A 22,526-nucleotide genomic window follows, 5' to 3' on the forward strand; every position below is an offset into this window, starting at 1 on the left:
CACTTACAGCCTCTCATTTTGAATATTTTGGTTTCGTAATTTTTAACACATTGCCTTTTCATTTTGGCTGCAATTCAAACTTAGGACTTTGACCAATAAATTATTATTATTATTATTTTAGTACGAAAAGTCAACCTTTTTCTCGGTGGTTGAAAATAGTTGCAATCAAGACCCTACCTCATCTAAGTTGTTGGAGAAAGTTTAAAGGTTTATATGTGTAGGAGATGCAGGAATCAAACATCTAACTTTGAGATTGATAATATGAAAACTACATCGGATGAATTTATGAAGAAAGCTTAAACGCTTCTAATTTATGTCATCAAGGAGACTTAAAATAGACTATATATTATAGAAGTACAATTTTCTTCGATAAAGTGTTTTCTTATTTGTTATCCAATTCAATCACTATATTTTAATTAAATCTTAAATATACTTTGGAACTTTTTAACTTTATAAAAATATTCAAAGTGCATTGTGGTTCTCTTTATTTTGGCTTGAACTTGTGTATTAATTGCTAACATGTGTATGTAATATTGTTAGGTATAAGTTGGCTAAAGTAAATGTCAAAGTGAAGGGATAAACAGTAAGAAAAATGATGGACAAAATGAGTTTAATTTAATTGTTTGTTCTTAATGTCACGGGGGCTTTAAAAGATTATTTTAAAATAATGGAGAGACCGAAATATATATTATAACAATTATAGATCCAAAATAATTTCTGTTTTTTCCCCAAAAAATAAGAACTTAAACATTAAATAACCAAAACGAAAGTAAAAATTTCAACAAATTAGTTCTACATGTCTTTTATTATTGATGGTCCATGTTTCAGTTCATGCAAGTTAAAATCGCAAGATCCTATAAAAAAAACTCCTACGGTATTAAACCTTGGATAATTGGCTATTAAGGCCAAAATCCATTTCTTCCAAGACATTTATTGTTTTCATGGCTTTAATTGATCACTAAATGAGTATCAAAAACTTGTCATGACACTTAAATGATAACAGAATAGTAAGACTTGTAAACAGAAGAGATTATGAGGGTGAATAAATTAAAACAAATCCAGTAAAGTTAGAGAAACCAAGCATTGATGAGTTGGTAGAAAAAGTAGAGACTAAAAAGAGAAGGATGAAAAAGGAATTGACAAAACATGCATCATGTGAAAGGTTTTGCTGTCATCCATGGATTCTGTACCATCTGTCCTTTTGTCTTTTTCCCCCAAGGAGATGGAAATTTCAAAAACCAAACATATTAATGGCACAATTATGAAGTAATATCTTTTCTAGACTCTACTTCAATATTTATTCACATCACATGTTTTGGCGTACTGTGACCTGAAATGGGTTCTCAACATATACTACTTTAAATGTTCTTTTAAAAGGTAAGAAGAAGATAGAGATTTCACCTAAGTAATGGTAGATTATGAATCACTCTTGGTATAACAAGTTTAACTTAGATAATAGATACTACTTTGAGATTAAAAGAGAAAAAGAAAAACTTACAAGAATTGCCTGCTAATTCAAGGTTTTGTTAAAAAAAGTACAACCAAAACTGCTGAGGGATGAGATATCCTGACTGAAGATGGTAATATGATGTAATCGTCTCTGATGTGCGAGTTCTCGTATGAGCGCTACTGAGATGACGAAGTTTCACCTATAACTCGTAGTTTCTATGAGTAATGTTTTGAGGAGAGGAAGAGTGTATATGATGATGACGACCGAATGGTTCACCTTTTGAATCTTGGTTCTGGAATGGCTCCAACATGCCTATTAATATTCTTTTCCAAACAACTCTTGTATTTGCAATATGTACAACTTAACTGATGAGAGATATCTGTAACTAAAGGAAACTAAACAAAATGGTGCGGAAGGATACTGCCATTCTCTAACGATTTAGTGGCTTCGAATTGTCCTGCACGTCATAGATTTAATAAACGTTAGCAAAGCAGTCAGTCCCCTCCCCACAAACACAGGACGGAAATGGATGAAGTCAGATTGAATGAAGAGACGAAAAAAATTTGTAAAGTAAGGTTTTGGATTGTTTATACCTTCCCAAACGAGATAGCTCGGGTTCTGCTAGAAGCATGTCCTGAAGACTTCTCATATTCTTCTCTCCTTCAGTAGAACTATGAAAAAAAAAACCTTTTGGTTTAGGCATGCAGAAGGCAATTCTGCTTCTAAATAGAGTATATGATCACTAAACTTGCAACGACATGCAGGCGTCAATGATAACTTGTTGAGAATAGTTGAAATTTCTTTTGGACCAGGCACCTTTTATATTTTAATGGAAATCCGTGATAGATATCTTCCATTAGTTTATTTTTCATAAATCCTTTTCCATATGGCATACTCCAGAGAACCATGTTCATATTTCCATTATTTATTAAGTTTTCAACTCAAAAACTTGAGCATTACCGCCAGGCTCCCCTCGTGGTTCTTCCAAACTTTACTTTAAACTTAGCGTTGGAAATAAATTTAACTAAGAGAGATTATCCAGCAAATATGACATGATATAAGTTGCAATGTACTTCATAACAAGCATAAACAAAACGACCTTATTACCTGAAAATGCGATCAAGTGTAAGAAGTCTGTGATGAAGAGCATAATCATTGCCAACATAGGTAACTACCAAGCTACCGGCATCAGGATGAGGCCAGCTTCTTGAGGTGGGAAATCGAAGAATAAACGTCCCAGGATCTTGAAGACCTGCTGGACTTTGAAGTGATAATTCAGCTTCTTCCTTGGTAATGAATCCTTCAATCCACTTAGGTGATAAAGAACTCCACATTGCATTTATCCATTGTCTGGATAAAGTAAAAGCTACAGGATATAACCAACACCACATTCTTTCGAAGCTCTCTTGGGTCAGATACTCTTGACAACCAGAAATTCTTCTCAGCAACTCAAAATCCTGAAACTTATCAACATTAAAAAAATAATAAAAATAAAAAGCTCTTTCATTCAGAGGTGAGTCTAAGGGTCCGTCTATCTTAGAGTCTGTTGAAAGTTCACTCAAAGTCCTGTTACGAATTAAGTGCAATGCAATAAGAGTGCAGACACCAACTCCAAAAACAGAATAAATAATTTTGAAGTTGAAAGAATTACAAAGAGTAAATTCTCCCTAGAGAACCAAGAAGAGAAGAATACCTGCTGAGTGAGAGATCTAGAGCTGCAGCCAGAAATTCTGATGAATTGCTCTTCAATCTCAAAAACAACATTCTCCCAATGAACATGATGTTTATTTTGTGAGATTGAGTTCCAAGCTCGTGTTCCCTCCTCTATTAATTTTCTTGACATTAATATTTGATGCCTGAAGGGAAAAAAATTGTAAGTATTCTTTACTGGAAGAGAATCAGAATGTCATATATTTCTGGAAGAGTATTAGAATGGTGTATAAGGCAAAAACTAAAAATTACATCCAAAAAAGGCATGTCATGGAAAAGTAATCAAGGGACAATCAAGTTAGCATGCATAACCGCATCCTAAAAATGGGAAAAGATACTGATGCAATTCAAACTTAATGTTGATGCAACACAAAAAATTTCAAATACAGGGAAACAGATACTTCTTTCAGACTGAAAATATTCTGATTTGCAGGTATGTTACAGAAATCCCAAATAAAGCACAATTACCAGACATCGATGAATGAAGATTACCTATGGTGCAAGCATCCAGAATATAGGGAAACATGCTCGGCAAATTCCAAAATTTCTTCCTGTGACACAGAGGTTGCAATCTCCTTGAGCAGAAGGGACCTCTCAGATAAACCTGCTAGGCAATATTTGAAAATGTTCACATCTGATATTGGATTTCCATTGGTTCTAGTTCTATTTGGAGCCGAATGCCTTGCTTCAGTGCTTCCGGAGTCTGATGGGGAGGCTCCAGTCGATCCATTATTTTTGGATCTTTCTGTTCTTGAGCCAAATCCATTTCCAGCCTAGTGCAAACAACACTTGTTAACAATATGACTAAGGGGAGTAAATAGACAATCAAAATCATAAGAATTTCATTCATAATGCAACCTAACCATCCTTGTCTTCACAAAGTCTGCTTTAAATGATCAGTCATCCATTATTAGAGTGCATGTTAGTATAGTTCAAAGTCAAGAAGTAAATGGCAAATACCCCATTAGCAGTGAAGGAATGAGAATTGCATTCCTCATCTGGTTGCCCTGATGAAGGATCATCGTTATGAGTTGGTCTATCTTGCCCTGATTTAACCCTCTTCAATAGTGGACTTGGCTTTTCTTCTTCAACTGAAACATGCTCATGTTCTGAGGTTCCATTGTCCAGACCAGATGACCGAGATACATCAAGAGAATGGAAGGTAGATCTTTTCAACATCAAAGTTGACATACGAGTATTTCGACTCCTTGATATACAGCGAATTGGAGAAGAGAGAGCCTCGAAGAAGGGATACCCCTCAACACTAGGTATACAAAATCTAATGCGGAAGAGCTTGTTATCACATTTAGAAGATAACTGAAATCATAAAAAAGAAAAAAGTCAGAGAGCCGCTATAGGCCTATAACACAAGCTGAGAAGAACAAGGCAGAGGAAATCTAGTATAGACATAAGGAAGAATTTTCTGTTTCTCAGTGTTTCCCATTAAATACATTAAATTATCTTTTAAAAAAATGATTCCTCATAGCAAGAAAAAGTGAAATGCATAGATCAATCCATAACAAAAACTGCCCTCATAGCAATACAAGAGCTCCCAATCAAGGAAATTATGATGTACATGATTCCTAATTAGCAAAACTTTCAAAGACAAATGACAGGATAGCCATGTACTGGGAACCATAATCTTCATGTTCTGCTGAAGAACTCCAGAGAAAATTTCATAGTTATTATATAGTTTTGCTGAATGAAAATTAGTTGTTCAAGAATTTGAATGCTGAAGTTGTGCAGACAAATATCTTCGGATTTATCCTGCGTTTGCATATCTACCTGAGATATTTTTAGCTTAAAGGAGGCACGCCCATGCAACAGTTTACTTGGTCTATCACTGGATGCAAATTCAACACCATCATAGCTTGCCAAAAGGGGAGCTTCTTCATCACCTGACTTCTCCACAGCTTCCCCGCTGTCAGCATAGGTGAGGGAGGCAACAACCTGTAACATAATGAATAACACTTCCAAACTGAGTGTCAAGATGTCAACCAAACCTAACTTACCACTAGACAGGTCATATTAATATCATTGGCACAAACCTCAAGTTCCTTCAGAACAGGCTGGCCAGAGGAATCTAACAGCATAACATCCAATGAAAAATTTCTACGACAAGATGGCTGTGGTTCGCAAGAAAGAAATAAAATGAAAAGTGATAAAAAAAAAAACATATCAATACGGCAGCCAGAAACAAGGTAACAGAAAGCTCCCTAACCTTGCCACCAACTATATTCCAGATGCCATCACCCCCCTCTTCAATCTCCATGGTAGAAGAGTTGTCAATAAATAATTTAACAGGTAAGTCCTGGCATAATAGAAGCACATATGATTAAGGGAAAAATTCTTGATTTTGGCAAGAAATTCAGTTAGTTCATCTTAAAAGTAACTCAGAAAGACAGTCCTGCTGCACCTCAGCATAATGATCCCTGATCAACGAAGCTGAAGGAAAAACTTTTTCATTATGAACATAGCCCTGTAAGCTGATGTCTTCACCATTGTTGCCTAAAACAATCCTCCCCAAACCCCTTGGAAAGGTGTCTTCACTGAGTGAAGATGACACAGGCTTTTCTCCAACCATTTTTCCATCAATATGCAGCCTGACAAAATCAGTGGAGACCTGAAAATGTAAAGTAAGAAAGTAAGCACCTCCAATAAAGCTGGCACATTTTCTAAGGGGGAGAAAGGCAACCAACCATAAACATGTGTACTGTAGTTAAATATTCGTGTATGAAGATTCATTTCCAATTTGCATACTCATAACTTATGTCAAATTAGTGTCAAACCACAAGTTCCTCCATTTTACCTCCCTAAACCCAAAGTAAAAGACGAATTGTTTTACCTTCAAGGACCCGTCATCTTTGAGATGATACCACCAAACTGATAAACCTGTTAGGATAAAAACTATCTTTACACAGTTCTTCTCTGATTTGTATGTGCCATTACATACAATCTGAAAAGAAATGCATAAACAGTCTTGGACCAACTCTTGTTTCTTTCTCCTCACCACATCCACCATCTAAAATTCACATAATGGAGAATAATTGGACACATATCTTCAGCGATCTGTCACTTCTCTGTCCCGATCTTTAATTTTATTTAGACAAATGTTTAATAATCTTTCATAATCATGTTCTTTGTTAAGTTTAGAATTGTTATTCCTTAATGTATATTGAGTTCCCATTCTTCACTTCCTAGATATTGGCACAACATATTTGGTACTCTCAACCTACATTTAACTTTAAAATAACTATGTCATTTGGTTCACCAATCTGTTATTTCATTGACTGCAAGTTCTTTATAATAAATTGCTTTCCCTAAAACAATTTGTAACATATTTCAAACTGAAAATATAATAACATAGTAAGAGCAAAGACCAATTTAATCAAATAACACAGTTTAGAAATATATATATTAAGCTGCAAAACTGAATAAGTCATGGGGCCAATAATACTGCAATATACCTCACATCCAATGTGAACCCATTTTTCCATAGGGAAGTCGACATCTAGATATTCATGTGGAACTACATTTGCTGAAGAAGAACTGCCAGGGCTGGAACCTTCATCAGCTTTGTGTAAGGTGGTCAAAGGCATAATCTTCAGTCTATTCCATTCACTCAGAATGAGAAAAGGAGTCATGCTCGAGGAATCTAATTGCACCTGAAACAACTCATCCAAAACAAAGTAGGAAAATTGAAATGGTTAATCAAAAGATCTCTAGATTGTCCATAACGTCCTTTTTAATCAGCTCACAAGCTAGAAATTCAAACCATTGACATAAGAAAACCAAGGAAGTCAGCTTATGGGGAAATATTTTATTTCATTGAGTAAGCTCATGTGGATATATGCTCAATAAACACCCTATATGGCTCTATCGAATATATTGTCTCCCACAGTGAAATAACCAGATTTTACCATGAAATCACTAAGGCTCCACTAGATACCATTTGGTTATTTGTTTTTGGTTTTCGAAATTAAGCTTATAACTACTCCTTCTAAGGAGTTTCAAAGGTAATCTACTATTTGTAGTGTTTTTAAAAAGTCAGGACAAGTTTTTGACAAGATGAAAAGAGTGGGTTTTTTCTTATGGAATTTGGCTAAGAATTCACGTGTTTCTTTAAGGGAGATGAAAACCATTAGGAAGAAATTGTGTGAAAACAAGCATAATTTTCATAAACTAAATGGTCATAAAATGCTAATCAATAGTGATCACTGCATTTGAGTTAGGAGAAGAGTTCAATATCTATACACATTTCTTTATAATGGTTTGGCAGAATTTCCAATGTTCGATTAATAATCTTAAACTTCGTAGAAGCACTTGACACTTAAAGCAGCTAAGCATGTGGCTCCCTTAGTATTTACATGATCAGAGCAAAGAACTGATGCGCTTACAAAAAACCCAAAAAATTCCAAAAGAAAAAAAGCATTAGAAACACCTAGAAGAAAACTAAGCAAACATATACTCTAAGCTGCCTGAAAAATACGGTCCTGATGTGAATGGTCATTACATATGAGTTTGAAAGATTTGATCAGATGTACTAAAAGCACAGAGCAGCCAATCTACCAACAAGGGGTGCTACAAAACGCCCACAAAATCATAGACAAAAAACAATACATGACAATGGAAAAGAGATCAAAAGGGAAGAGAAATCAGGAAAAAAAAAATGAAACAAAACCACAAGTAAAATATGAGCATAGTTAAACCTGTTGAAGGATTGAAACAGGGAATGTAGTAGAATTCATAAGATAAACCCAAAAGCAAACAGTAAAACACCCATCATCTCCATCAAATTCCAGCCTCAGATTCTTGAGCAGCGAGTATTCGTCGCTTTCATTCACTTCGCTGCCCATGATTCTCCTCTCTTTGAACCCACAAACTCAAAAGGGCTCCTTTCTTTTACCAAAAACAACCCATCAAAGACGAAACTCCATTCCCACTCTTCGACCCTTTTTCTTTTTCAAACCAACGATTTTACTATGGCCTCTCTCTCCTTCTCTCAGGTTGTTCGATAAAGCGAAACGCAGCTTCCTTCTGACGGCTGTTAACGGTTGGTGCAGTGTTCCGATGGCGCTAGGAAATGGGTTTTCATTCGGTGGTTCGATCTGTACGGTACGCAACTCAAATGACCGGTTGTGATTTGAAGTTTGTGATTGAGCTTTGATCTTGTGGCGTTGGAAAAAGATGATTGGAAGAACAAATAGCATGGGGTTTGGATATAATGGTAGTCCTACTAATTTGGACACTGCCCTCACTCCTTTTTCGTTTTTTTTACCCTTTTATTTTTTATCATGTGTGGTAAAGAGGATCGAATCTCTAACTTTTTAAGTTGGTATTCAATTGAAAACAAAATGTAAACATTTTTCTTATATTTATTAATCTTTGTAACTAAGGAACTAGATTTTCTTCTACATTTTCAACGATATTTTTATGTATTATGACTTTTATGTCAACCTAAAAAGGAGATCGACATTTTCATTGTACTATACAAAAAACTCATGAAACATTATGGAAAAAAACAAAGGTTGCTAATATAAGATAGGTAAAAAAAAATTTAACTTGTTTTGAAAAATCTTGAAATATATATTATTTATCTACGTTTCTTTAAAAAGAATGTCATAATCGAACTTTTGTCAATATTTTCATAAAAAGGTTGACACTCATGTTTTAAATTTTAATTAGAGTAATCTTTTATGCTTTCTCCTTTTTTTACTATTTAGTTTTTATGAGTTGATTAATTTTTAATTTTGACATTTAATTAAAAATTCAAATATTATATAGAAATTTTGAAAACTTAACTTTGTTAATGGTGAGAAAAGAAAACGATCACAAACTTCTTCCTACTAAAATATTTTTAAAAACAAAAAACCATTTCCATTTATTCAAAAATTCATATATATTTTCAAATGTTACAATAATATTATTTTGAAACATTCATATCAAACAATGTAGCTCTGATCAAGTCAATATGTTGATGTAAAGTTTCATTCTACGCCAAATCCAAATCCATGCTTCAAGGATTTCTACTAGTTTGGTAAGTTTCAAATGTTTGGGAAAGTGAGAAAAGTATTAGAACTTAGAAAATACAAGATTTTTCTAATCAAAAGCATCATCCCCTACCATTTTTTTTTTAAATATAATTTTAGGGAAACTTACGTAAATGTAACAAAACTTAACAAAACCTATAAGATTAGTCATTTTTTAAATATTCAAAGTCTGTCCTTCTATATTTCTATTATTCGTCGCGATCTGTCCTCCTTATTTCGTATTCCTCACAATTTTGTCTTTCTTCTTTTCTATTTTTGTTTTTTATGATTTCTTTCTATTATCTTTCTTATTTTTCAATTCTTTATTTATGTCGTTTAATCTTTCAATCGTTTTTCTTCTTTTCCTCTTCGTTATTTTTTTCATTCGATTTCTTTCCATCGTCTTTCTACTTTGTTGCAATTTTTTTTCATTGTCTTTCTTCTTCGTCTTTTTTAAGCGTTTATATTTGGTAACCAAATCTAGATGACTGTGTATAAGACTGTATACGCAAAATCTGTATAAAGAATCTTGAAAAAAAAATTAGATTGGAGTAGCCAAATGTAAACAATCGTCTAAAAATAAAAGATTGTGTATAAATAATCTTGAAAAAAAATCAAGAGTAGCCAAATGTGAACAATCGTGTAAAAAAAAATAAAGGATCGTGTATAAAAAATCTTGAAAAAAAATTATTTGGATTGGAGTAGACAAATGTAAACGATCGTCTAAAAAAAGTAAATGATCGGTGTAAATAAATTTAAATGATCGTGTACCAAAAAATTTAAAAAATAGTATACCAAATTTTTTTCAAAAAATTCATTTAGATTTGGGTCCCAAATCTAAATATAAACTAACAAAATAAACAATGTAATTGAAAAGATAAAGTCATATCGAAATAATAGTGTATAAATTATAACCATATCTAAACGATCGCGTATAAATTAAAACCATATCTAAACGATCGCGTATATATTGAACCATATGTAACGATCGCCTATAAATCGCAAATATATTACTCGCCGTTATTGACGGCGTGGTTGACGAGATATTTTTGGTATTTTATACGGTGGACCTTTAGGTTTTTTTCCATTATTGGAATTGTTGTATAGAATGTAAATATTTTGTTGTTTTTTTATATTTTTGAAAAGACCCCATAATTTTACCATTAACAAAGATTTAAAATGTAAATATCGATATCTTAATTTTGTGAAAAACTATCGATAAAAATATAATTGATCGATATAATTTTTAGAAAAATTATAAAAACAAGTTTTGTTTATTTATTTGTACTCTAGAAGAAAGGAAAAAAAGAAAAGAAAAATAAGAAAGTAATACCATATTAACAATTAACAACTCGTGCTATATAATAAAAAAAAGAATATATTCTTTTAATCTTAAAAGTATTTTTAAACTTTTGAAAAGTTTAAAAATATTTTACAAAGGGTAGTGTATTAATAGTTAAATATATTTTTTTATTTGACTAATTATGATTTTAGTATATTACAGGATAAATTTATGTTTATAATTTTGTAAGATTTTGTTGGTAAAACATACCATTTTTGTTTTTATTATTTTGATTGATATGAAAATGGATGAAAATTTGAATCAACGATAATATTGGTACAAATCTATCGGAAACTAACTATAAGGTTATTTTTACGAGCCTTTTTTTCCAATTTAATTATATATATATTTAATTGGAATTAAAAGAAACCGCCAAAAACCATGGGAATGAAGAAAACAAGCTTCGAGCTTCCCTTGATCGTTTCTTTTGGATGTAAAAATGGTGGCTCTCTCCCTTTCCTCCTCTCTCACCCATTCACATTCCTTTTCCCCCATTTTTACCCTAAATCTTTTTGTTCTCATTCGATGAACGGCAAATCGAGGAACAGTAGTGGCCACCGGGAAACCAACGGCACCCAAATGAAGACCCAAAAACCAATTTCTCCTTTTCGATTGTCTTCACTTCTTCGTCTCGAAAAGGACCCAAAACTCGCTCTTCAACTATTCCTCAACCCTAATCCCAGCTCTTCAGAACCCCCAAAACCCTTTCGTTACTCTTTACTTTCCTACGATCTCATCATCTCTAAGCTCGGACGTGCCAAAATGTTTGATGAAATGGAAGAAATTCTCCAGCAGCTCAAGCAAGAGACTCGTTTTGCTCCTCACGAGGTCATTTTCTGTAATGTCATTGCGTTCTATGGCCGAGCCCGCCTCCCTGACCGTGCCTTCCAAGTGTTCGAAAGAATTCCAACGTTCCGTTGCAAGCGGACGGTGAAATCTGTAAATTCTTTGTTGGATGCGTTGTTGAAGAGTCGGGAGTTTGGGAAAATGATGGAAGTTTTAGTGGGCATTGGTAACCATGGCTCCCCTGATGCTTGTACTTTTAATATTTTGATTCATGCTGCTTGTTTATGCGGGGATTTGGATGCTGTATGGGGAGTGTTTGATGAAATGCGAAAGAGAGGTGTACAACCGAATGTGGTTACTTTTGGGACTCTGATTTATGGGCTTTCTCTGAATTCTAAGTTGAAAGAAGCATTGAGATTGAAAGAGGATATGGTGAGAGTGTACATGATTAAACCTAATGCATCAATATATACTACTTTGATCAAAGGATTTTGTGGGGTTGGAGAATTGAATTTCGCTTTCAAGCTAAAGGAGGAGATGGTGACTAGCAAGGTAAAATTGGACTCGAAAATTTATTCTACTTTGATCAGTGCGCTCTTCAAACATGGTAGGAAAGAAGAAGTTTCTGACATTTTAAGAGAAATGGGAGAGAATGGGTGCAAACCTGATACTGCTACCTACAATGCCATGATCAATGGACATTGTAAAGAAAATGATCTCGAATCTGCAAATAGAGTTGTGGATGAGATGGTGGAGAAAGGGTGTAAGCCAGATGTGATCAGTTTCAATACAATCATTGGAGGGTTATGTAAGGAGGGGAAATTGGATAAAGCAATGGACTTGCTTGAAGATATGCCGAGACGAGGTTGCCCTCCTGATGTGTTATCATACAGGATAGTTTTTGATGGGCTGTGTGAAATGATGCAGCTAAAGGAAGCAACTTCCATACTGGACGAGATGATCTTCAAGGGTTATGTGCCTCGTAATGAAAGCATAAACAAACTCGTAGACAGGTTGTGCCAGGAATGCAATATGGAGCTGTTGTGGATGGTCTTAAACAGTCTGGGAAGAGGAAATCGCATGAATATGGACACGTGGGCTAGAGTTGTTGCTTTTCTTTACAAGGAGAACCTATTGGAATCCTCCAACTTAATTGACTCATTGATCAGTTGATTTCACAGCTCTATCAGGGACAATCTTATAATATCCATGTCTAAATTCTTTTTAGTCCTATCCTATTCCTATCTACTAGTTTGGAATTCCTGTCCTTTATAGGGTAGGAAACTCAAGTTTCATCTCCTTAGTCTAGGAATCTCAAAACGAGATGTCGAAGTAGATGTGCAACACACTCATGAAAATGGTTTTGAATAAGTCAGAACGGAACTTACTAGCCATGTTTTGTATGAAGAACTGGGAGATAGAGATTCTAATACTCTTTCCATGCAGTATTCAACCGACTATAGCACCAACTCCGAGCACATCTTCCTAGTTGGAAAATGAGAGAAGGCTTTATCCCTTAAAAATACATCTACTTTGATCAGGGTCTCTTCGATCTAATGGACAATTGTCAGAAGTGATGCAAGTATCTGCAATTGCCCTATTTCTTAAGGATATAAGAATAAGGGGAGCAGCTATGAAGGGTCCTATTTTATTAGGGCTCAGACCCAATTTGTCCAGATACTTGCTTCTGCTTGTCTTCTGCCTAGCTGCAGTATATCTGGAACAATTACTCAAGATGGGGTCGTCTATCATGTTGAACAAAGACACGAGAGGTACAGCCCAATACAATTATTTTCATTCAGCCCAATAAACGTGTACATCTCTCGAGAATCCTCAGTTTATAAGCACAAACATGTAATGAGTACGGGTTTCAGTTACATAATTTGCAGGCAGGTATGGTAATATCTTCATCATCACTTATCTGGCTTCAATTTCAGTGCCGCACTGCAGAAAGTTTCATTTACAAGTCAGTTCTGACAACCAGCAGGTAGTTAAACACACAAGCACGCCAGCAACATCAACTTACCTATTGATGCAGTAACGTTTTCCAGTTGGCGGCGGTCCATCGTCAAATACATGGCCCAGATGAGCATCACAGACAGCACAAAGAACTTCCTCTCTAGGCATGAAAATGATGGAAAGGTCTAGCTTGGATTTGACATTATCACCAATAGGTTGGTAATATGATGGCCAACCAGTTCCACTGTCAAATTTAGTAGATGATCTGAAAGAGAGAATGTCACACCATTATTGGAAGTTCTATGAAATAACAGCAGCAGAGAGAAGTTACAAAAAGAGTCAAAATATTTACTCAAACAGAGGTGTGTCACAACATATACAGTGGTATAGCCCTGCCGTTTTGGTGTTCCAATACTCACTGAAATTGAAGAAAAAAGTTAACAAAGGATCAGAACTGCGACCACATAGGTGTTTTATGTTGAAGATATTCATTGAAGCATACCCAGTAAAAGCTCTCTCAGTGCCCTTCTGACGGGTAATATAAAACTGCTCTCCCGTGAGCCGCTTCTTCCATTCATCATCGCTTAAAGATTTGTAATCGACGGTGCCAGCCTCTGCACCAACAGGCAACTAAGCTTCTTCAATGGTCAATATCAAAGCCATTCACACCATCAAATTGGTAAGACAAATTCTCTATGTAAATTTTCTCATGCCACACCATTGATAATCATTACTTAATTCATTATATCATAGACCAATATTTAGTAAATCACAAGTTCATAAAGGAAAAGGAAAAACCTTTGATGCCATCTGGTTTCTGGGAAGAGGAGGAAGAGCCCATTACTCTGGTAGAAAATGATGAAAGCTTTTTGTTTTTGATTGCTCTGAAACCTGGAGGAGAAGAAAAAGAAAGAAAGTTGAAGCTTTGTTGGGTTTTTGAAGTACTAATAAACCCAGTTGGAAGAATCGATAAATTCAAACTTCTGGCAGCCATTGTCGACATTAAAAGGAACTTGGGCTTTTAGTTTTGACTCAAGTACTCACCAGAGGAGGCCCGAGGGGGAGGGTAAGGCTAATGTAGTGAGGAAGATAGATTAAGAAATGAAGAGTCAACGATCTCAGCCGCATGATGGAGTGTTTTAGATGATTGATGGAGTCTGGATGGTTGGATTGAACGCTGAGGGGGCATTTGATTGGGTGGATGAGAACTTGCCCTGTCGTAGCTTAAGTGGTTTTGTGTTGGCCACGTTTATTTACATGGCGTTGTATGCCTATAATTGATCCATATTGAATACACTATATTTTATTTTTATTTGGTTAAGCTCATGTTTATCAATGATTATATTTATGGATTAATTCTAATGGGTCTCAATCTCTTTATTTTTTATCATGTTTACCTAAAATTACGAATATATCTCATTTACTTTTATCATTATCATTAGCAAACAGTAACGAAAATGATAATGATAAAGGTAAAGATGACCAAACTAAGACAGTTACAATATATGTAACAGAAAAAATAACGGTCAAAGTTGGGAGTCCCACCCAATTTAATTGATCACATAATAAGCCACCACTCAATTTAATTGATCACATAATAAGCCACCACTAAACATCTTTATGGGTTAAGTAAAAAAATGAAATTTGATTTGGAGTTTTGGCTCCAATCCTAACAAATATGACCTAATTTATTTATTTATTTATATGGGGTTGGTTTACTTGTACAAGTAAATAATAAAAATGTAATACATTTCAACAGCATCCCAAACACTGAAATTCAAATATATTATTTAAATCTTATACGAAAGATAATGAATTTATATAAAATTTTTAATATTCAAACACCAAAAATATCTTATTTAATCTTAGACTCTAATTTGAAAAGCGAATAGTTAAGCCAAAGGAGGTTGAATTCGCATAGCGTCGAGATAAGATTTTCCATCGAGTTTTCGAGAGAAAAGATTGACCTTATTTCTTTCTCCAAACTTGGAGTGGTGAAAGTTGCTATGGACAACCTTTCACTCTTTGAGTTCACTGTTGCACAATGCTCTATGCTTTTGTATTCTCCATTTGTTACCATCTGCCATACTTACAAATATCATTAATCAAAGCAATATTGAAAATATAGTCTAAAAGTTTGCCAAAGAAGAAAAGGGAGGGAGGTCGGAAAGCTTGAAGAAAAAAGGTGAGAGAGATAGAGATAAATAAGTAAACAAAAATAGCTAGCTGTGACGTCAACTTTGTTGAGATATTGAGATTTTTTCACTTTGAAAAAACTAAGAGAATTCACAATCCTTATAAAATAGTTGAGTTACTCTTTCACATTGTCAATTAGTTTTGAGATAAATAATCTTTCAATTAGTAATTTTGTAGAGAATTAACAAAACATGAATCAAATTACTACTAAAATCAAACCTTAGAACTAAGAGTATACATTTTCAGTATAACAAATGAAACTCAAGTCGAGTAAAGGAATATATAATCATAATTATCGCTGATTTTTACTTGTGTTGACAAATTGCATTAATGTTATAATTGATGACAGAATTCGTTAAGGATTAAAATGTTGAGTTTTATGTCCTAAAACTTGTAGATAGTAAATATAATCAATTGACTGTTATTAATAAAGTGTTTTATTATTATAATTTCAACAAGTGTTATTGATTATATTATTAGTTTTGTCTTAATAACCTAAATCCAATAAACTAACATCCTAAGTTGTTTGATGAGTCTTGAACAGTATGTAGAGACATACGTGGATCAATGTTCAAGATCAGCTTAAAGGGTCTATAGTATAGGATTAAGGTTGGGTACCTTATCCTGTTAACACTATGGATATAGCTCACTTTGTATTTGATACGGACACATTGATCCAATGCGTTCATGTATGCGACATGCGAGTGAGGGTATCCTATACAATGAGTTTGCATAAGACTGGACCACGAAATAGTAATCACTAGATGTAGTTGGATTTCTATTTCATTAGAATGACCTAGGTGACTTAGTCTTAATCCTGAGTGTATTATGAACTCCTGTTTGCGAGAGATTGTCCTTTGATTTGTACGGGTGAGAGTGGCCAGATTGTCGACTCAATATGCTTATCATTTTGGGGACAAGACCGAGTGGAGAGCTGGGAACATAATCACACAAGATGGAATTCACTCATTCCCACCTTTAAGGTAAGTAGATAAGTGTTCCTTTAAATGGTGTCTCCGGGACTTGAACAAAGGGTCCTACCCTCTCTATGGCACGAGAGAGGTTTCTGTTTAATGGTTGGACCATAAATAGGTTGTTCATTAGAGAAGCACTGGTATTTAAGAACTAGAAGTAATCTAGGGGTAAAACGGTAATTTGACCCAGCTGGTGTTACGAACACTTGTAAAGTACTAACTTACTGATATTGGTATATATCCGCAGACACAGAAATATATCTACAGTAAGAAGAGTTCAACTGTGAGTCTTGAGTGGAGTGTACAACACAGTTAACGAATATTGATTAATGTGGTTAGCTAATTAATCTCATATCGTTGTAACTTCTGATTTGTAGGTCTATTAGGTCCCCTTCCTAGCTCATAAAGAGTATTGAGATTTATTTATATTGGTTGTAATTTGAAATGTTCAAATTTACTTTGGGAATTAATATAATGTATATTGATACATTGTAATATAAAATTTATATTTTAATTAGACTTTATTATATAAATTTAATTTTGGATATGATTCAAAATTAAATTATGAGAGAATAAAATATTTGAATGAGTTCAAATATTAGTTTAATGTGAATTAGATTCATATTAAAACTATAGGTTAAAATTTAATGTGTGATACATATTAAAACTATAGGTTATGAGAGATATTTATATTTGAATATGATTCAAATTTTGGATTAAATTAAATATAAGATATTTAATTTAGAAATTACTTAATAGTTTAGTTTAATTTTATTTAATTAAATATGATTAAATTAAATTAATTAAATTAAAACTATAGGTTATGCGAGAGATATTCATTTAAATATGATTTAAATGAAATATTAATTAAATATGATTTAATTAATTATTAAATTAATTAATTAATTAATTATTTTAATATATGTTAATTTAATATTTATTTATTAAATTAATAGAAAATGTGGGTGGTTTTTCCACGTTCTCATTTATTCTCTCAACTTCCCACTTCTTCCGTTTGAAGAAGAGGGAATTTTTACGTAACAAAATATAAGGTGATTCTGCGACTCTCTCCCGTTCTCTTTGGAAAAAAAATTTATGTAAAGAAATTTCGGCCTTAATCCAATTTGGTTCCCACAAACCATCTCAATTAGAGAATAGGAAGGTTTCCAAGTGGTGATGCCCCAAGTTGGTGTTTGGTAGATTCAGAGTCGTCAAGGAAAGTAAGTTCTTCTCTATATTTTCTTTTTCAAAGCATGTTTAGCCATGGAAATTAGTTTTGTAATTTTTCCAACGTATTGGTATTTTTTAAGGTTCCAATTAAAATTGGGTCTCTGTATTTCTTCCACTGTAAATGACTTTTTATCCCTTCATAAAATACTTATGTTTAGGGTAAAATGCATCTTTGGTGCCTGAGGTTTAAAGCTAGTCTATTTGGTCCCTAAAATTTTGAAATGAACACTTTAGTCCTTGAGGTTTGAGAAATAGTTCTAAATGGTGCATAAAACTACCTAAACCGTTAGTTAGCTAACGGTAAAATGACGTGGATGTTAAACGACAAGTGGACAATTTTTATCCATCTAGTATTATAAAATTTTAAACTGAGGTGGAATTCCTCTTCTTTCCATCTCCTCCAACATCTTCTTCAACCTTTTCGTAGTACTGATCTCAATAAATCTTCCTCAAAATAAAAGTGATGTGACATATTAAGTTGAAATGAGATTGAAATTTTTATAAATTTTATAATATTTTGATTTTCTTATATGTTTTTATTTTTCTCTCTCTTTCTATTGGATGAAAAATTTGTAAGAAAAACGTTTTAACGTTTATTACAAATTAATTTTTTGACCGTTAAACGTTACGAATTAATTTTTTAACCGTTAAACGTTTTATTATAATAGATTTGTGACGTTTCACAATTAAATTCTTTTGACCGTTGCTGATCCTCCACCACTATATATACATCTCTCAATTTTCATTTCTAGACACATGACACAGAAAAACGATCTTCTCTTCATTCACTTCCTGTTCAAGTCTCCCGAGCTATGTTTGTGTTTGTCGAGCTTTGAATGATTTATAGATTACCAATTTGATTTATGTGCAAAATCAACTGACGAGTGAGGTTGTTTTATCATGGGGACGATGAGACAACAATCTATTTGCACAATCCAGAGCAGAGCCGCGAAACATCTTAAAGAGAGCGAGTTCCGTGACTCAGTCATCTACTAATATAGTTTTTCTTTTGTAGTTTCTGTTCTTTTATCTATTTGTTCTGCTGTCGTTCATTTGTTGCCTTCTTTTCTTAATTACTGATAGCCGGATCTGGACGAGTTTTGTGTTTTGAAGACCTAGGTGCAACAATAATTTTAAGATGTTTCTTCTCTGCTATGATGGTCGGACAATTCCAATCTGATTTGATTTCTAATCTCAACCGCCCATTTCGATTTGAAGGAGCACATTTCAAAAGGTGGAAACAAAAGATGTTTTTCCTCATGCTGCAAAAGAAGTTCGATACTGAGGAAGCGAGGTCAAAGAAGTACGGTGTCGGTCGATACCTGAGATATCAAATGGTTGATAACAGATCCGTGGAGACATAGTCACATGAAATCCAGAAAATAGCCCACGAGATTATCAGTGAAGAGGAGGAAGCAAGGAAGCATGATCAAAATGAAGAGGTGAATGCTACCCTAGAAAGAAGCCCACTGTAGTTGTGAAACCAGACCTGAAGCCGAAAGGAAACAAGATGAAACGATGATCCAACAAATAGAACAACCCTCAGTTTAGAAATACGGTACAAATTGATTGTTATAATTGTAATAAGCCTGGTCATTTAGCTAGAAATTGTAGAAACAGTGGTCGTCCTGTTGCACAGGCGAACCTGATAGAAGATGAATTAGTAGCTATGATTTTTTAAGTTAATATAATTGGGGGGTCTGAAGGTTGGTGGCTAGACATTGGTGCATCCCACCATGTATGCCACCACCTTAGTCTTTTTAGAAAATATAATAAGGTTAAGGATAAGAATATCCTTCTGGGAGATTATCACACAACCAAGGTGGCCGGTATTGGAGAAGTAGAACTGAAATTCACATCCAGCAAGACGCTTGTGTTGAAGGAAGTTCTGCATACTCCAGAAATTCGAAAGAATTTGGTCTCCAGATATTTAACAAGAAACAGTAAAAGGTATGTAATTACCTTTATAGATGATTGTTATGACTACACTTTTATTTATCTGCTTAAAAATAAAAGTTATGCCAGTGACATGTTCAAAGTTTTTTTGTAACCGAATAAAGAATCAGTTTAAAAAAAGAATTAAGAGACTTCGTAGTGATAGAGGAACTGAATATGATTCAGTTGCCTTCAATGAGTTTTATAACTGAAAAGGAATAATACACGAAACTACTGCACCTTATTCTCCTGAAATGAATGGAAAAGGAGAAAGAAAGAATAAAACTCTAACTGAGTTAGTAGTTGCTATCTTACTTGAGTCAGGAGCAGCACCATCTTGGTAGGGTGAAATAATTAAAACTTTAATTATGTTCTTAATAGGATTCCTAAATCAAACAGTAAAAGTTCACCATACGAAGTCCTTAAACATAAAACACCAAACTTGTTTTATCTTAGAACTTGGGACTGTCTAGCTTATGTTAGAATACCTGATCCAAAAAGAAGAAATTAGTAAGTAGAGCCTATGAATGTGTCTTCATAGGATAAGTTGAAAATAGTAAAGCCTATAGGTTCTGTGATTTAGAAAATAAAATAGTCATAGAATCGAATGACGTAGATTTTTTCGAGGATAGATTTCCTTTTAAATCTAGAAATAGTGTGGGCTTAAATAGTCAAACTAGTGGAGACTCAAGTTCCAGTAGTCTACCTTCAATTAGAATCCAAACCCAAGACAAGGAAGTAGATCCTGAACTTAGAAGAAGCAAGAGAGCTAGAACAATAAAAGACTTTGGAGAAGACTTCGAAATATACAACGTAGAAGATCCAAAAGATCTATCAGAAGCCTTATCCTCAGTAGATGCCAATTTATGGTAAGAAGCTATCAATGATGAAATGGACTCTCTTAAATTAAATAGAACTTAGCACCTAGTTGACTTACCCCCTGGATGTAAAGCTATAGGCTGCAAATGGATTTTAAGAAAGAAACTCAAACTTGATGGATCAGTAGATAAGTATAAGGCTAGATTAGTAACAAAAGAGTTTAGGCAGGGGGAAAACATAGATTTCTTTGATACTTTTTTCCCGGTCACTATAATCGCCTCTATTAGAGTGTTGATATCTATAGCTGCCTTGAACAATCTCTTAATCCATCAGATGGATGTCAAAACTGCTTTTCTAAATGGTAATTTAGAAGAAGAGATATATATGGAACAATCTGAAGGTTTCATGGTTCATGGCCAAGAATCCAAAGTTTGCAAACTAGATAAATCCCTCTATGGCCTAAAAACAAGCTCCCAAGCAATGACACAAAAAGTTTGACAATTTACTCATGTCAAAAGGATTCAAAGTAAATGAAAGTGACAAATGTATCTACTTTAAGACTGAAGCTAGGCTATGTATTATCATATGCCTATACGTAGATGACATGTTCATCTTTTGATCAAACTTGCACGCCATAAATAATGTAAAATCAATGTTGAGTGCAAACTTTAACATGAAAGACCTAATTGAAGCTGATGTAGTCTTAGGCATCAAAATTACAAGAACTGAAAATGAAATTTCTTTAGGTCAATCTCATTACAAAAAAAAAGATTCTAAAGAAGTACAACTACTTCGAAAGTAAACCAGCTTGTACACCTTATGACTCTAGTGTGAAGTTATTCAAGAACACTGGTGACAATGTTAACCAATCCGAGTACGTTAGTATCATAGGTAGTTTGAGGTATATTGGTGATTGCACTAGATCAGACATAGCTTATGTCATAGGATTACTATGTAGGTTTACCAGCAGACCCAGTTTAGAACACTGGAATGCAATAGAGAGAGTAATGAAATACCTTAAGAAAACCCAAAACCTAGGATTACATTATAACAAGTTTCCCGCTGTACTTGAAGGTTACAGCGATGTTGATTGGAACTCCCTTGCAGATGACTCAAAGGTTACAAGTGGCTATATTTTTAATATAGCAGGAGGAGCTGTGGCTTGGAAATCTAAGAAACAGACAATCTTAGCCCAGTCAACGATAGAGTCAGAGATGATAGCATTAGCTACTGCTAGCTAAGAAGCAAGTTGGCTTCGAAGCTTGCTATCAGAGATTCCCACATGAGAAAGACCGATACCAGCCATATTAATCCATTGTAATAGTATTGTAACTATCGCAAAAGTTCAAAACCGTTACTATTGTTGGATTTTATGTCCTAAAACTCGTAGATAGTAAATATAATCAATTGACCGTCATTAATAAAGTATTTTATTATTTAATTTCAATAAGTGTTATTGATTATTTTATTAGTTTTGTCTTAATAACCCAAATCCAATAAACTAACATCCTAAGCTGTTTGATGAGTCTTGAACAGTATGTAGAGACATACAGGGATTAATGTTCAAGATCAGCTTAAAGAGTCTATAGTATAGGGTTAAGGTTGGGTACCTTATCCTGTTAACACTATGGATACGGCTCACTTTGTATTTGATACAGACACATTGATCAAATGCGTTCATGTATGTGACATGCGAGTGAGGGTATCCTATGCAATGAGTTTGCATAAGACTGGACCACGAAATAGTAATCACTAGATGTAACTCCGTTAACTAGTTGGATTGCTATTTCATTAGGATGACCTAGGTAACTTAGTCTTAATCCTGAGTGTATTATGAACTCCTGTTTGCGAGGGATTGTCCTTTGATTTATACGAGTGAGAGTGGCCAGACTGCCGACTCAATATTCTTATCATTTTGGGGACAATACCGAGTGGAGAGCTGGGAACATAATCACACAAGATGGAATTCACTCCTTCCCACCTTTAGGGTAAGTAGATAAGTGTTCCCTTAAATGGTGTCTCCGAGACTTGAACAAAGGGCCCTACCCTCTCAATGGCACGAGAGGGGTTTCTGTTTAGTGGTTGGACCATAAACA

The 22,526-nt window shown here is 34.1% G+C and overlaps 3 protein-coding genes across 5 annotated transcripts; 1 reads left to right on the top strand and 2 right to left on the bottom strand.

Moving 5' to 3' along the window:
• Positions 1-1,395: 1,395 nt before the first annotated feature.
• LOC103493465 (SH2 domain-containing protein B-like) lies at positions 1,396-8,315 on the bottom strand. 3 transcript variants are annotated; one of them, XM_017045851.2, is made up of 12 exons: positions 7,870-8,315; positions 6,628-6,825; positions 5,577-5,783; positions 5,382-5,471; positions 5,209-5,286; positions 4,946-5,110; positions 4,121-4,477; positions 3,653-3,933; positions 3,144-3,306; positions 2,558-2,913; positions 2,044-2,121; positions 1,396-1,907 (listed from the first exon to the last, which is right to left on the bottom strand). In XM_017045851.2, exons 1-12 carry the CDS (start codon positions 8,014-8,016, stop codon positions 1,889-1,891), a joined length of 2,139 nt encoding a protein of 712 aa, XP_016901340.2. In that variant the 5' UTR covers positions 8,017-8,315; the 3' UTR covers positions 1,396-1,888. The 3 variants fall into 3 exon arrangements, with proteins under 3 accessions (XP_016901340.2, XP_008452431.2, XP_050943893.1); XM_008454209.3 differs by having other exon boundaries at positions 2,558-2,907; positions 7,870-8,313; XM_051087936.1 differs by lacking the exon at positions 7,870-8,315 and adding an exon at positions 6,006-6,052 and having other exon boundaries at positions 6,628-6,774.
• Positions 8,316-10,881: 2,566 nt separating this feature from the next.
• On the top strand, positions 10,882-14,648 carry LOC103493464 (putative pentatricopeptide repeat-containing protein At1g53330). The gene has a single exon (XM_008454208.3). It carries the CDS (start codon positions 10,913-10,915, stop codon positions 12,488-12,490), a length of 1,578 nt encoding a protein of 525 aa, XP_008452430.1. The 5' UTR covers positions 10,882-10,912; the 3' UTR covers positions 12,491-14,648.
• LOC103493463 (peptide methionine sulfoxide reductase B1, chloroplastic) lies at positions 13,091-14,279 on the bottom strand. Its single transcript, XM_008454205.3, has 5 exons — positions 14,075-14,279; positions 13,779-13,890; positions 13,629-13,694; positions 13,344-13,541; positions 13,091-13,261 (listed from the first exon to the last, which is right to left on the bottom strand). The coding sequence occupies exons 1-5, from the start codon at positions 14,277-14,279 to the stop codon at positions 13,231-13,233; spliced, it is 612 nt and encodes a 203-aa protein (XP_008452427.1). The 3' UTR covers positions 13,091-13,230.
• Positions 14,649-22,526: the final 7,878 nt, after the last annotated feature.

The sequence above is a fragment of the Cucumis melo genome, chromosome 7, assembly GCF_025177605.1.
Source record: "Cucumis melo cultivar AY chromosome 7, USDA_Cmelo_AY_1.0, whole genome shotgun sequence".
Lineage (NCBI taxonomy): Eukaryota > Viridiplantae > Streptophyta > Magnoliopsida > Cucurbitales > Cucurbitaceae > Cucumis > Cucumis melo.